Consider the following 15,374-nt stretch of genomic DNA (forward strand, 5'->3'; position numbering starts at 1 on the left):
TTCCAGGACGAGAATCGCCTGATATCGTCGAAATAAATCCCAGGACTACTGGAGCAGATAATAATTAACACGTACCTAACAGTAAACCATGCGCGGGAGGTCTAAGGTCTACCATAACGGTCAGACTTTTCTAGAGACACCCACGATCCTCCCAAGGAGACCCCGAAGAGGCTGGAGGTCCTCGAAAAAGGAGAAAAATCCTAAGAAAATCGCAGATCGAAGACCAAGCCTCGCAAAGGCACGTGGAAGGTCGGCGACCCTCGGAGAGGTACGAAAATAGGTTCGAACCTCCGAGAGGAGGAAGATGCAAGGTGAACGGGAGTTTTCCTCCTCACGGTTGGAGAACCGCCAGAAAAGTCGCGGAGAGAGGGCGGGAGAAAAAGAGACGGGCAAAGTGGTCCTATGAGAGGCCTCCCAATTTTTCGAGGTTGCCGGTGAGTTTTTTAAACATTCTATAAGGTCCCCCAGCCCCTCCAGGACGATATCGACCGAGTCATCAAGGTACATTATTACCTATCCCGGGGTGCATATCCAGGAATATGTGCTCATCCTCGAGCACAAGTACAACGAAGTCGTGTTTGTTCATCCCGAAGGCGGATTTGCATACCTATGCCTTATGACAGGAGCCATGTCTAGGGTCTCATGAACGAGTCCTGCTCCCTCCTTTGGAGAAAAGGGAGAGAGAAAGGACTCGAGAGTCCTCGTAAAGTGTGTCAAGCGAGCCAGCTTCGAGTGATCCCGGCTCGGATCTAGGATCTAGGATCTACGAGAGGCACATCGCGAGCGATCACTCCCGCCGCTCGGAGTGATCTTTCGTCATCGGCGCGATGGGCGATATGCACGTGGGCAAAAACTCCCTAGGTAAACACTCGGCTGACATTTCGACATTTCCCCCCGAGCCGAGCCACACCGACGAGGGCAAACACTCGGAAATCGTATCTCCGGGATTTCTTTCCAGCGGAGGCCTTGCGAAACGAGACGGCCGAGCAAACAAATGCCAATCGAATTGGTGGCCGGTCTCTTTTCCGCCGCGGAAAAGGAGTCGAAAGGCAAACACTCGACTGGTTCCTCGAGACAGAAGTGGACACTCCGAAATCCCGAGTGCCGGTCGTCTCGAAGGTGGAGAAATAAACCCATAAAATGGATACCCTTGTGTACCCCGAAATCGAGGGTCCAAGAGTAGTCTTGACCATGAAGACGTGTGATAAGAGGTACGAGAAAAGATATGCCACAGAGACGAAGGGACCATTTTGAGGTTAGCTTGGATCCAACCAAGGGGTCTTGGGGCCCTTCTCGAGACGAGGGATCCCCCTGGACCTGGAGGGGTCCTTTGGTCCTGGCTCCCAGGATCGCGGCGCGGCTCCTGGAGCCAGAGAGTGCCTCCTTCGACGAAGGTGGTGCAATTTCTGCAGCTGACCCACTTACCATGAGCCGGTGAAGAAACGACGGAATGCCACCAATGTACAGGGCCTTTCACTCGGTCGGCACCGAGGGCGGGATCGCGACAGTCGCGGGCCCGATCGGTCCCATTTTCCGAAAAGGTCACCCGACAGTTTTGCCATTTCCTCCCGACCTCTCGGAGAGTCTTACGCGGCGTCTCCGAAATTTCAGATCTCGAGGATCGGCGATAAACGCTCCAAAGAGAGGTTTACTCCTTGAAGGTACTATGGATCGATATAAACGCGGTGAGATAAAAAAAGGACAAATTTTAGTTTAAGATACTACGGTGGAAACGCGGTGAGATAAAAGGAAAAAAAAAATGATAAGTTTTAGCTGAAGGTCCTACGGTGCGAACGCGGAAAAAGTGAAAGATATCGGTACCGGCCCGATTCAAGTCGCGATCCTGATCTGCCTCAACCCGGAAGTGCTTGCCCCAAGGTCGGTGGATATTTCCGCACCTTCCGTGGACTCGTTAACGCGGAATTAAACCGCCTAGAATTTCGCCGAGATCGCGGATCGCGACGAAAGCGAGAGGCGAGAAGGGAACGGTACCGACCCGGGTAAACGGGGGGGCGAGAGCGAGCATTATCGCGCATAATCGCGCGATAAATTATTTTTGATTGCCGCCTCGTAAAGGCGGGCCCTGAATTGTTATTTAACGATCTATTAATTCAGCTGGTCGCAATTTGCAAGCGAGATGCCAGCTGAGACAAGGCCGCTCTCGCGGACGGGCCCACCTCGCCACGAGGTCCTCCCACCTCGCCTCGTCCTCCTGCTTTTCAACCCTTCCCTCCCCGCGTCCTGCGAGCGCAATCCCGCTGATGTGAATATAATTGTTTAATAACTCATTGTCGAAGACAAGGGAGCCGCCTAGGAGGCTCCTACGTGCGTAGAAACGCTCTTTCGAAATGGCCGGGGCGCGTTCATTGAATGGCAGGGTACATGGCGGGATATTAATGGCACTTCCCCCACTACTAAGCACTTCCCCCTCCACCGGACTACGTACATGGTCGCGCGTTCGTGCAGAAAATTGTAAAAAATGTGGAAAAAAATTTTTTTTTGCAATTTTTTCAAATTCCCCGAATAACCAGATCGAGAGGCCTGGTCTGGTGGAAGAGATATCGATTCTTGAGGTCGATTGCGAGGCCCAAAGCGAGTTGGGCCCGAAAGAGCGGTCATCGGTGGACCGGTTCCGGAATGGCAGATCCAGAGGATCGATACGAGGATCACCGCGGGAGATCCTCGATCCCGATCCTTGGGACCGATACCTTGGTCTGCCCGGAAGTGCGGACCGACTCGTGCCAGTCAGGATTATCAAGTTGGTAGCCGTGGGGACCGGCCGTGTATAAATATTACCATTACGCCGATAGCACCGATGTTGTCGATTTATCGTCCGTAAACAGAACGTAAATTTCACTTATTTTACCGGTCTGGCGCCGAAGTGGTCGCTCTACTTGCGGACCTCTATCTGACCGAACTCCTTGAGAAATTATCCAGGGTCGATTTTTCAGGACGTCCATTTATCCGGTCTCTGTACCACGAGACACGACGAAAAGAATAGAATTTTCAGAGATCGATCTCTGAATATTTTCCAAATCTCTTTAGAATTTTTCTCCCGACAGGGTCGATCGATTCTCTTGCAGATGGCGTGTCTCGGCGTCTCGACGTCGATCGGCGCTAGTCTTGGCCGTAAGCGCGGCTGGACGATTTTGATTTACGGCTAATTGCTCGCGGTATTTTTCCAGACTTCCGCGGGAAGGAGAGAGGGCGCTTTGCATCTCATGAATGGCCAAGTCATTTTCGCGTGTCGCGGCGCCCGAGCGCGCCTTAAAGTCCCGCCGGGGAAAAAAGGTAAAAGGTACAGGCGACGGCGATAATGCTCGCCTCTTCGGGTTCCCCGAGTCTGGAGAACGGCTCGAAATTGATATTTTCGATTCGAAGGACCTCGTCCTGGAATTTAAGGAGCGGACACCAACTCGCGGTCCATGGATCGAGGTAATCGGAGATACGTGGACGTCCTCGGATATCCTTGGATATATAGGTATACCCAAAAGGAGGGACACCCTCCCGTCAGGTTCTCGTTATTTCTCCGGAGGATTTTTCGACGTCGCAACGTGCCCGAGAAAGAGCGACAGGACAAACAGGACGAAGAAGAAGACCCTCGCCCTGCATCGTGACCAAACGATCTCATTGTCCTGCGGGAGTCCTTTGTGGAGGTGTCGTCGGCCGGGAGGTGCATCCCAGGAGATGCATCCTGTCGTCGTTTACGGTCCCCCGGCGAAGGATCCTTGCAATAAACGTCGAAAGACGTGGCACGGTCCTGCGTCTTCTGGCGCGCGAAAAAGAGGCCGCGAAGAGCTGGGACCAAAATGGCGGCGCGTCCTTTGGCCTCTCTTCCTCCGTTACCCGCAACCATTTAATTAATTATCCATCCTCAGGACTCGGCAAGATGCGCTAACCGAGACATCCACCCTCTGAGGACCCTCTTCGAGATGAAAAAAATTCTCCTCGGCATGAATGGGACCGGTCACGTGGTCGTTCATAGTAATCAGAAGGAGGCAGCGAGGAAGGACCTCTTCGGGTCAAGTCGTGCCGGAAATGGCGCTGAATCATGCCGGATCGCGCTTACGATCGTCCACGATCGAAACCGGTCCCTCGTGTCGGTGATCCTTAAATCCTGACGACCTCCCGGTGAGGTTGGCCCGAAGAGCGACCTTGAAGAGGGCCTCGAAAAGGCGACACCTCGTTAGCCTTGGTCCGGGTGTCCTCTTCGTTTCTTCTGGCATTTCGGAAATTCTGGACATCGAGGCAAACCCTCCAGATTACTGGGAACTGTAGATCGTCCTTCCCCGAGGATTCGTCCATAAGGACTCAACTCTTCGGGTACTTTGCAAAGTCGCTAACGAGGTCTCGGGACAGGAGAAAATAAGGGCGATAATCCGAGAAGAGGAGGACGAAGATCGATGAGCTCGGCCCTGCAGGTCCTCGGATCGACGTCGACCGGGAGTCAGGGGACCCGGGGAAAATATTTTCTCCGGGTGCTAGCAATTACCCCGAGGAACTAGTTCGGGCCCGATGCACGCCTCATTACCCCGGGTCCCGAGTTATATTTATGCGTCTATACTGGATGGTTATTATAATTGCATGTCGCCCCTGCGTGATTTATGGAGGACGGCTAAACACTCTTTAGCGGCCGTCCCTCTCCACGTGGCCACCGCCTCGAAGAAGGCCTTCGTCCAAAAAGGCGTTTCCGCCTGGGACTTTCCCCGGGGAACGGGGCCGGAAGTCCTTAAATCGAAAATACTTCGATTTCGAATTTTCCTACCCGGTGGAACTTCCCCACTTACCGAGTTGGAGTCTTCCAGAAAGTGGCCCATGGTGATGACGTCCAGGGTCACCTGGCGAGGGTCCTGCAGCTCCTCCAGGGGACAGTACAGCGCCTCGCTCACGAAGTACGGCTCTGGACAGGTCAACCTGGAACGACGTGAAATGATTTCTTTCACTCCTCGGAATTCGATTTTCGGATTTCGGGAGGATGGTAATTGATAAATAGGATGCCTCCGAGAATTACCGGAGGAGCCTGATCGTGATCGATGCCATGTCCTACGTGCCATAAATTGATTCCGATGAAATTACGGGTCTGTTCCGGGGACGGGGAACGGCCGAGGATAATCGAGGGCCGGGGAATATTTCGAGTTCGCGTGGCAGAGGCACATCAATACTCGACAAATGACTCCAGGAGGCGGTGCGAAATTTCGAGTCGACTTTCGGGATCGTTGCGTTTAAGGGCACTTTACGAAATGCACTCCGGTCTCCTCGGGGAATTTAATAAAAAGGCGGGGGAAAAATTGCGGTGCCCCTAACCTCGAATTTTGGGATCAACCTAGGGAAGGTAAAACGACCGCAGGGATTTTTCTTTTTTTCTTTTTTCCTTCCTCTTCGGAAAATCGGGACTTCTTTCCACCGTCCTCCGGGGGCCCTCCACCCACCCGATTATGGAAATCGGGCAAAAACCTCCGGCCCTCCTCGAAATATTTTAACACCGGTGCACTCGCTCGCGAGGTGGATTCTTCGGGATTTTTATTTTCGCTCGCGCCCTCCTTCCTTCCCTTTCGCTCGTCTCTTGCGTCTCTTTCCTTTTTCCTCGGGGCCAACGATAATGATACCCACACGACGGCCCGGAACGGTCTCCCGGTAATAATATTAATGGCTTCGGGAACTTTCGGGCCGGGGGAAAGAAGGGCCGTTTGTAAAAAGGAACAACCGATCCTCCGGGGAGGATCTTAAGTCGAGGTTAAAACCCCGGAGACCGTCGAAGGGAAGAGTCCTTCGAGGGAACCGATCGCCACGAAAAGGCTTAGTTTTCGGACCCGATTGGACCATTCTCCAAATCGAGCCGAATTTCCAGAAAAGGCCAAATTTCGTCGCGGAAAAAAAAAATCACGTATGTGGAAAACATTCCAAGAGGTGAAGTGAATTAAATCTAATTAAATTCAGTTAAAATAGCTTGATTTATTCCCAGGAACAGGAAGGACTCGCGCGTCACCTTCCTCGTCCACTCTTCTTTTTATGAGCCCCAGGACTCGGAGATTGCGCAAGGAGATTCCAATGGTCCTCGTAAAAAAGATAGGTAAATACATAAATCAATCAGCGCTAATTGGGGAATTTCCTAGGACCGGCGCGTGGGAAAATCGGGCCCGAAAATCGGAGGTCCTGGCGCCGGTTCCTCCGGATTCGCTAACTAACCATGGCGAAGGATTCTCCCCGCTCGAGTGGACGATTCCTCGGTGGATTTCGTCGAGGGGAGCAAAAAGGACCGGTCATTCGAGAGCGGGCTTCCACTCGAAGGATCTGAACCCTTGGGAGCATCCTTGCAGCCGGAAGTTCCTCTTCCCCTCTCAATCTGAATTCTTTTCTAATCAACGGTCATTCTTGGATTCGATTCTTCAACTCCCGTTCCTGCGTGTTTAATCCTTCGCAATTTGTCCGAGTACACGCGGAGGATAATCCTTGACGAACGGCGCGTATTAATTTCATAGCTCACGCGAGTCGAAGGACCTCGAAGAGGAGCTGCCTCGCCGTTTATGCACCGCAGGATTGGTCGAGCGGGCGTTAAACTTTAATCGGGCAATTATGCATAATTATTAATAAGCTGATAATTCACTCGGGACTTTTACGCGACCGCGATCGCTCGTTCCCCGTTGCCTCCCCCTGAGGTGTAAAAGCAACCGTCCACCCACGAGGACGAGGTCCTGCGGCCATTCCAGCTTTTTATTGGCCGGTCGAATCGGATCGTTACCGAGCCGGTGGGATAGCGAGTCTATTTCTGTTATCATTGACGACTCCCAAGAAACCGGCAAACACCTCTCGAGGTCTGCTCCGCGAGGTCCTGCGATCCTTGATCAAGAATACTCAAGAAAATCTCATATCTTGTTCCTCGACATAATTCTCTTCCATTTACATTTCGCACCTTTCAAAAAAAAAAAAAATAACAAAAAATACTCCTGAAGATATCCAGTCTGGGTATCCAATTTTCAAGGAAGTCACATCTCGTCGCAAGGACATAGGTCCTGCGCGATTTCCTTGACTTCCTGTCGAGCAATTTCATTTCGGGATGTAGAATTCGGCCGATTTGATAATGAATTTTTTGCCCTCGGAATTATCGGTTTCGTCGATTTGGTCGGACAATCGGGATAAATGCCACGAGGAAAGGGTGGAGGAAGGCGTTGAAAACAAAGAACTGTCAGGATCGATCGTTTCACGGTGGAGGAGGGCCTCCTTGGGTATTTCTCGGATAAATCCGCGATTCGATCTGAGGACACCCGTTGTTAGATACAAAGCCGGTCTTCCCGGGGCACGTCGGGCGCGGCGTTTCGTTATATTTCTCGTGTTATTATTGAGTCGTGTAAGAGATATCGCATCTACATGAAAACCAGAAGTAACTGCGTCCTACCGGGGGAGTAAAGTCATCATTTACTCCGGAGTTTCCGCACTTAATCCGGCCCTAATAACAAGTCCTGCCTCTCAGCTCTCCAATGCAAATCGACGCATAACCGGTAATCAGGATCGTCGAATCGCAGATATTTCTTTTTTTCTTTTCATTTTACCCCGACCAGCCTTTACGTAGATTTAGCGTTCGCTGTAAATTTCAGCGGCCTCCGCGAGTCGACGAAAAGACAGCTCCGAAGCCGGTTTCGATTTTTCCCTTTCCTTATAATACCCTTAATCGTCGCAAACGGGAAACGTCGATCATGAATTTTTCGTCTTCCGAGGGCGATCCAGAGTATCGAAATCGACCCCCAGCAGAGTCGATCCTGCGGTCGAGACTGAGGGGTTGAAAAATTGCGTGCGGCCGCACCTCCGACTGACGCAGCGGGCGATGCGTCAGCGCGTGCGGCCCGGGACACGCGTTTTCGCGTGCGGCCGATCCGCGCGTTACGCGCCAAATTGGCCGGCGAGCCGCGTTTAGGGCCGATTTGCCAAAACGGGACCGAAGGGCCGCTCCTTAATGCCCGAGCTCCTCCTTCTTCCCGGAAAGAGTGCAGTCCCCCTCTTCGTTAGCTCCACGCCGTCCAGGAGAAGAGGGACGAGAAAAGGGGGCGAGAAATGAAGAGGGCAGAAAAAAAAAGAAGTTCGGCCAATCAGGAGGGGATTTTTCCCCGAATCTCAGAAATCGCTGGGGTATTAACGCGCGAGGTTTATTCATGCTCGCCGCGTCGTCCTTTTCCAGGGATCGTCCCGAAAGTTGGCGTCGCGTCGTCAAAGACCGGCAGGGGCGAAGAGGTCGTCCCCAGAAGCGCGAAAGCGGCGCTCCCGTGGAGCGAACGATCGCTCCCGAGAATCCTCGGGTCCCTCTGTAATTTACAGGAAACGAGGACTCGGCCGGCAATCATTCCAAAAACGAGGAACCCAAGTCTTTCTTGGACCCCCTCAGGAAGCGGAGGCTCGAATTAATATCGGCCATAGCTTCTTCTACCCCTCGTCCTCGCCCTCTATTTTCCCTCCTGAGATTGAAAACATCGAATAGACATGCCGAGAAGAAACGGAGAACGGAGGAGGGCACTCTCTGGCTTGGATTCTTGAGAAGGGTGGGACCAAGATGGACGCCGGGTTCTCCACTTTCCAGATTTCGTGGGCTCTCTTCAGGGTGGATTTCCACGTGGAAGGGTTCTACTAGAGGGTAGCGATGGGTTTTGAGGGTAGAGCGAGGATTTTCCCAGGATGGGGGCGAATTTCCCCGGGTAGGGCGAAAAACCACCGGGCGATCTCGCTTGTGCAGCCCGCGGAGCGTCGAAGTCTCCGGTCGAAGAGGGCGCAGAGTCGGCGCATTCTCGGAGCGGTTCGTGCGCTCCAGGATACGCTTCCCTTGGAAAAATACCGGGAAAAACGTGGCTCCTTCGGCTGGAAGAAGCAACCCTCCGGTCGGTTGACTCGCGTCCGTCAATTAGCCGGAACGATCGCGGTTCCGCCGTACTCGCGGCGCATCTCTCGGAAGCCTCGGCGAGGCAGGGCGAAGGGGCGGAGGCGCGCAAGAAGAGGCTCGGAGAAGATGATGATGAAGTCCGGCCTTGGGGGGCCAGCGGTGCCCTGGAAGAAGGAGAATCATAGGGATTACCCTGTCGTTGGCATGCGAACGAGTAATCGGCCCCTAATAGCGAACGTTTCCTGTGCGGCCGAACGACACCGGGATACCGCGAACCGCGAGTCGGCCCCCTTTCCCCCGTTGATTCGCGATCGCGTGTCTTAACCCCTTCGGTCGACCGACCCCGAAGAGGCGGAAAAAAATCCCGAGGTCTTATCAAACGCGACGAATTCATGGAGATAACATTTTCGCGAGGACCTGCAGCTCTCCTCTCCAGGACCCGTGCACCTCCCTTTTGCCGGCGGCCTGGAGGAGGAGGCGCTCTTATTTTTCCTGCAGCCGTTCTCCGCGAGTTCTCCTTCTTCTTCGTTTTCCCTTCCGGACACACGATTCGGCGATGAGTATATACGGGCCGCAGCTAACGGCCGGGTACGTAACAACAAGGCGGTCGGCGGTTTCTTTCCGGCGCGTTGGTACCCTGAAGAAACCCACCAGAACCGGAGGAGGGGGGCGGGGAAAGATCCGCGATATTAAACTTCGCCAAGTTTCCGGCCGACGTGGCTCGCGTCCGCTTCTTTTATCCGGCCGCTCCGCGGCCCGAAGAGGCGAGAGATTACTTTTGGGTTTTTCTTTCTTTTTTTTTTTAAATCCCCGCAAGCAGGATCCGAATTTCCGACATTTCCCTGCGGGAGATATCGCGATGCATCATGGAGTACCTTGGTGCTCCCTTTCATTTCTTGCGCGTCGCGTTTCCTTGGGCCCAGAAAATGGCGGCGTCGTCGCCGATGCGGCCGGCGATACGTCGAAGGATCCGCGGCGGGCACCCGGAGCGTTTCTTGCGGAATTCCGATGCAGATACCACGGGCCGAACGAGTCCTCCCGAGGTTCCCTCCCATGGGAGTCCTATAAAAGGCTAATCCCGCGGCTGGCGCGGCCCGCGGGAGGAACAAGAAGAGGAACCGCAGCGGTTTATAGACGCTCCGCACCGAGGGCAGGCCGCGATGTGCGGTTGTACCGTCCGCGCGGTTTTCACGAGGCAAATTGAGACGGTACTAATTACGCGGTACTGACTCGAAAGTAACCCCTCGGAGAGGAGCCCGTTCCCCTGTCGGCGGCGCCGCAAGAACTCTCCGAAGCACGTGAAGAGAACAAGATGGCGGAGTAATTGCGGCGCGCGGCAAGACGCACCGTGTGGTCAAGGACCGGCCTCTTCATTCCTTTCTCGGCCGGAAACGCGGCGGAAAGTGACGACGGAGGAAGAAGAGTCGCCCTTTACCGTGCTTCCGGGGGAGGGTTCTCCAAAAGAGCGTTCTCCAGGAAAACGTTTTTCAAAAGGGCGTTCTCCAGGAAAACGTTCTCGAAAAAAGCGTTCTCCAGAAAAACGTTCTCCAAAAGCCCATTCCCTATAGGAGCGTTCTCCAAAGAGGGTTCTCCAGGGTCCGTAAAAGACCCGACGGAATAACCGCGACGCGACGCGGTCAACGTCTCGGCGGTCCCCGCGGGGTGCGCCGCCGCCCGCGACAATGCGACACGCAATATGGTAATCACCGTGGAAGCCGGTGGACGACCCGCGAGGACGGCCTCGGGCCTCGAATAGACATCCCGTTGGAAGAGGACCAGAAAAGGAAGTGTGCCGGGCCAACGACGCGCGTCTGCATTCTGCGGACGCGCGTCGGCGACCCGGCGCGGCCATTTTTAGCCGGCACGCTCCGCCGCCATCTTGGCCGCCCTCGCCGTGCATTTAATTGCATTATGGATTATCCGGGTATTCCGGCCACCGGATGCACGCGTGGACTATATTTAGGCTGAGCGGTGATGCCGGAAGCGGCGAGTTTTCGGGTGACCCGCGAGGGAGGAGGGAGGGTTCTTTTTCGAGAGGAGGAGAGGAGCCAAGAAACGTCCTAGGTGAGAAGAGCCCCGGAGAAGGAAGCCCGACAGGCCAACGACGCGCGTCCGCACTTCGACGCCACGCACCGAGGCGCGCCGCACGTGCGGCGGCCATTTTTAGACGGGCACGCTCGGCCGCCATCTTGCCAGGAGTCGAGGAGTTCGAGTCGGGTTTCACGCTCCGGATTGCGAGCCGCACCTTGGAAATTCGCTCCCGAAGAGGTTCCTCATACCCCGAAGAGGCGCGGTCGAGGCACCGAGATGGTCCCCGGGAATCTTCAGGAATCTTCAGGAATCCGAAAGGGATCTCCGGGATTCCGAAGGGACGGCTCGCGGCGGGGCAAGAAGAGGAATCGATGGGAAAAGTTCGAGGAAGTCGGGCTCCGGGGGACAACGTCTTCGAGTAAAGGAGAAACGATTAACGCTCGGCGAGAGCTTCCTCCGGTTCTTCGGAGCCCCTTAGAAGGCGCTCGGAGGAAAAAGCCGACTGAATCTCTCCTCTCCGCCGGTCTCTCCTCGGGCCTCCTCTAGGTCGGGAGATCTGATCCATACAAATGCAATCACGACGCCGCCGGATGAGCGGCCGTCCTCGTCGCGGACTCTTCAGGGTACCCGGGGACTTGCAGCCCGGGTCCTCCTGACCCCGCCGAGATCCGATCCCATATTAATGTCGACACGAGCTGCACTCGTCGGAATATTCTCAGATAGCGGGTCGCCGACTCTGTTACCTATGCAGCTGCAGCTGCCGAGCCTTTACGTATGCATGCGAGAGGACGAGGAGACGGATGCGTCAAACTGCATCCGCAACAGGGCATCTTGCAACGATACCGGAGGGACTTTCAGGCTAACCTCGATCTCCCCCGATCGATCTATCCCGACATTTTGCTAAGGTGCCTTAAGAGGCCTTTTCCTCGGATCCCCTCTTTTCTTCTTCTTGCCTTTGGGACGCCGCAAAAAAAACTATTATTACACGTCCTGGAACTGCTGCGGATGGAGCGATCGATCGGTCGCGTGGAAGGGTCCTCGTTAAACGATCAGCGATCGCAAAGCAACCGTGGATTATTTCAATCTTCCGCGTTACCCTGTCTTTTTTTTTGTTCTTCCCCCAGGAAAGAAAAAAGGGAGAAGGACCGAGTCAATAATTAACGTTCCGTGGTAGGAACGACGGCGGAAAGTTCACGGCACTCTACGGCGGCGCGAGAGGAGCAACCTGTTCCACGAATAATTTGTACCCGCGAAGAGAGCGTCGCCATCTTTTTCTCTTTGGCTGCTCCTTGGAGCTCCTTTTGCCCGGTTTCTTCCCCCTTTTTTTTGTCCTCCCCGCTCCCGCGGGAAGGAGAACCCGGCCCCGAAAAACCCGAAAGCGCTTTTGGCTCCGTCGTTCCGCGAATTTACACGGCGATATAAATGCACGTGTGCACGACAGTTATTACGGGGTGACCACTATTCACCGAAATAAGCTCCTCGCCGTTGCGATACGCCCGTAAACCTTGCAACTTTGAAGCGCGGCTGCACCCTTCATCTTCCTCCCTTTGCCGACACCGTTATCGGCTCGTTCGCCCATCCACGAGTTCCTCCTGCGAGATTCCTCCAAAGATGGCGAGGAGCCGGGAAAAAGAGGGACACTGGACTGCACAATAATCCAAAATGAATGCCCTAGTCTCTAAAACTGAATTATCACCGAGAGACACGGCCATCGCGAGAATCGCCATTTTTAGTCTCCCATTCTTCGCCACCCTGAGGAAAATGAATTTCACTTAATCAAAGAAATATCTTATCAATTCAAGCGAATAATCATTCGAATGAACTGGAATAAAATGGATGCGACGTTTATTCGGGATATCGGCTAATTAATTTGAGTAAAATAATTACCCTTCGAGTCGAAAGCGTCGTTCGGCGTCTCGGATCGAAGTCCAAGGTCCGTCGATCTTAGGAGCGGGAAAGGGAGGGAAAGTTCCGAAAGCCGCGTCTCTCGAGTGGACGCGGTCGATGACTTTCGGGGTCCGCGGTCGGCGTAGTTGCTCGGCTCGGCCGCCAGGCGGCGCCACCTTCCCCGGGCGTCGCGGCGTGGCGCGACGTGGCGCGGCCACTCCTAACGGGCACTCGGGAGAAGAGGCCCGCGCCTCTCGCGGCGCGGGGCCTTACGAAACCTCCGATTTACTCGATTTGAATACAAACGACTTGGCCGACACAGCTGCCCGAGGGGCCGCGTTGCCGGAGGACCGCGCGTAATAAACGACCGCGGCGAGGGAGCCGAGGAGGGACATAAATTCGATTTTTATTGCCGGGGTCTTTCGCCCAAGGACTCGAGCCAAAATGGCGGCGGCCGGCTAATTGCACGGCGTCCCGTTACCGCGGGTCCCCGATTCGTCGAGACGAGTGTCACTCGTCTGGGCACCCAAAGGAAGTCTTTAAGAGTTCATCCCGAGGGGATGTTTCCTCTGGAAATCGTGGATTTTACCCCATTAAGCGCCATATTGGTCCCCGAGTACTTTTCGTCGGGTAAACTCGGGTAAAGTCGGGTAAAGTCGGCTAAACGGAAAGGAAGACGAAACAGGCCTGGCGCTTAACGCGTTAATGCTCGAAATCAGCTGGAAATGAATAAACCGTCAATATTTAATGGCCACACGTGACGTGTTAACGAATGGCTTATCATATGAAATCAATGGCAATTGATATTATCAAGGTAGGAAATGATTATCATTGATTGATCCCGAGGCGCGACCAAGGCGGGCGATTTCGATCCTCGCCGATTTCTCGCCGGGAGGAACGGCGACTTCTTTTTCCGTCCAATTAATTACCTCCGATCGCTCGAGTCGATGCGCGTCCCGGCCGCGGGTTTTTTGCGGACCGCGGCCCCCACCGCGCGGCCGCCCCGCTCTTATAAGGGGACGCGCTAATGGCGCGGCGCCGTTTCGCGGTATTTTCGGTTCCGCGGAATCGGAACCGGATTCCGCGTTCCGATTCCGGCCGTTCCCACGCGGCGGGAAATCGCGGCGGGGCGGGAGCGTCTTCCCTCCGCCGGGAGGGAAACTGGGAGAGAAAGAGCCGACTAATGAACACAAAACATGTCAACAGCCGTGGGAAGCGGTTCCGGACGATCCGGGCCGCCGATCCTCGAGATATCGGAAGGAGGCCGAGGCGCTCTCTACCGGGAATCCGGCCGACCTCGGGGACCCCGCCGAATTTCGCCGCGGCTCCTAGAGAGCGGAGAAATCGGAGACCCTCGACGGTGCGGTGACCGGGCTTCTTCGTTCCTCTCCCGTAAACGGTACAGGTGTCCCCGCTAGTAGGAAGTGTGTCAAGCCGCGACGTAGTGCTTCTCGTAAAGCAATAACGACAACCCCTTCGACGGGTACGCGGAAAAGGGTCCCCGCGAACGATTGCCGCTCTTCCACGTAGAAACCCCTGAAACGTCCCCTGGCCTTCCGGGTCTGATTCCGCTGACCAGGGGAGGTCTCGTGACTCACCTGGCCCCGGAGCCCCCCTCGAATCTCGATCCACTGTCGAGGAAACCCAGGAGATCGGAAAGTGGAACTCGCGCATGCCGGAGACGAGTTCCACCCACCTCGTTGGCCAGTCGCGGCGGAATCGCGGTACCGGACTTCATCCCAGCAGCGGTCCATCTTCGAACTGGGAAGACACTAGGATTTTCTAAAATACCCTACCTACGGTGACATTATTTAGACCGAGACGATGGTAGAGCTCCTCTAGAGATGGAGCCTAACCTAGATACCTCCTCCACCCACGGCGTCAGTCATTTACCTTGCACCTCGTGTAGGTGTAGGTAGGTGGTCGTGGTGGTGTGCGCACACGGCGTCGATTTTATTCCGGCTCGGTGGATCTCTTGGAATGAAAAAGGCCCCTTGGGCCCGCGCAAACCGGCCCGTCCATCGGCATCGAACGGGGCCTGGATTATACCGGAGGGTCACTTTTATGTCTCTATAATGTACATGGATATCCCTAGGTGCCGCCAATGCAGCGGCCATTGACCATCGGGAACGACCGGATAGGTGGCCGCGGTTCGTTCAGCCACCTCTTCGGAGCTCGATTATCCGCCGGATCAAGATGACCCTGAGGCTCTTGAACGTATGACCATAATGACCGGTGCTCGATGCGTTCCCCGTGTCTTCCTCCACAAAGGGACCGTTTGTCTTTGACTTAAGACGAGGACTTAACGGGACGGGTCGACCAGCCTTTCGCTCGAGGTCGATCCTCATCCCTGCTCGACTTTTCGTCTCGAGATAAAAACGCGACCGTCGTGGAGGTACGTATGTTTATGTACATTAAGTACGTTACACACGAGTATTTATGGATTTATATGAGAAACGTAGGTACGGGATTATTTATTATGCCCATTACGCGGTCCCGCGTCTCCCCGACGCCGACGGCTCTCAGCTCTGTTTGATACGACTTATCAGGGAAATTAACTGGCGAAGTTTCGAGGCGCATCCTGCCGCGCCTA

The 15,374-nt window shown here is 54.7% G+C and overlaps 1 protein-coding gene across 1 annotated transcript in view; it reads right to left on the bottom strand.

The window, feature by feature from the left end:
* Window positions 1-15,374, bottom strand: part of LOC105701843 (UPF0489 protein C5orf22 homolog) — a 274,460-nt gene that overhangs the window by 114,558 nt on the left and 144,528 nt on the right. Inside the window, exon 4 of the mRNA XM_012428962.1 lies at window positions 4,788-4,914. Coding sequence (XP_012284385.1) covers window positions 4,788-4,914 — 127 coding nt within the window. The remainder of the gene's footprint in view (window positions 1-4,787; window positions 4,915-15,374) is intronic.

This window comes from Orussus abietinus, unplaced genomic scaffold, assembly GCF_000612105.2.
Source record: "Orussus abietinus isolate OABI.00-Male unplaced genomic scaffold, Oabi_2.0 scaffold24, whole genome shotgun sequence".
In the NCBI taxonomy this organism is placed as follows: Eukaryota; Metazoa; Arthropoda; class Insecta; order Hymenoptera; family Orussidae; genus Orussus; species Orussus abietinus.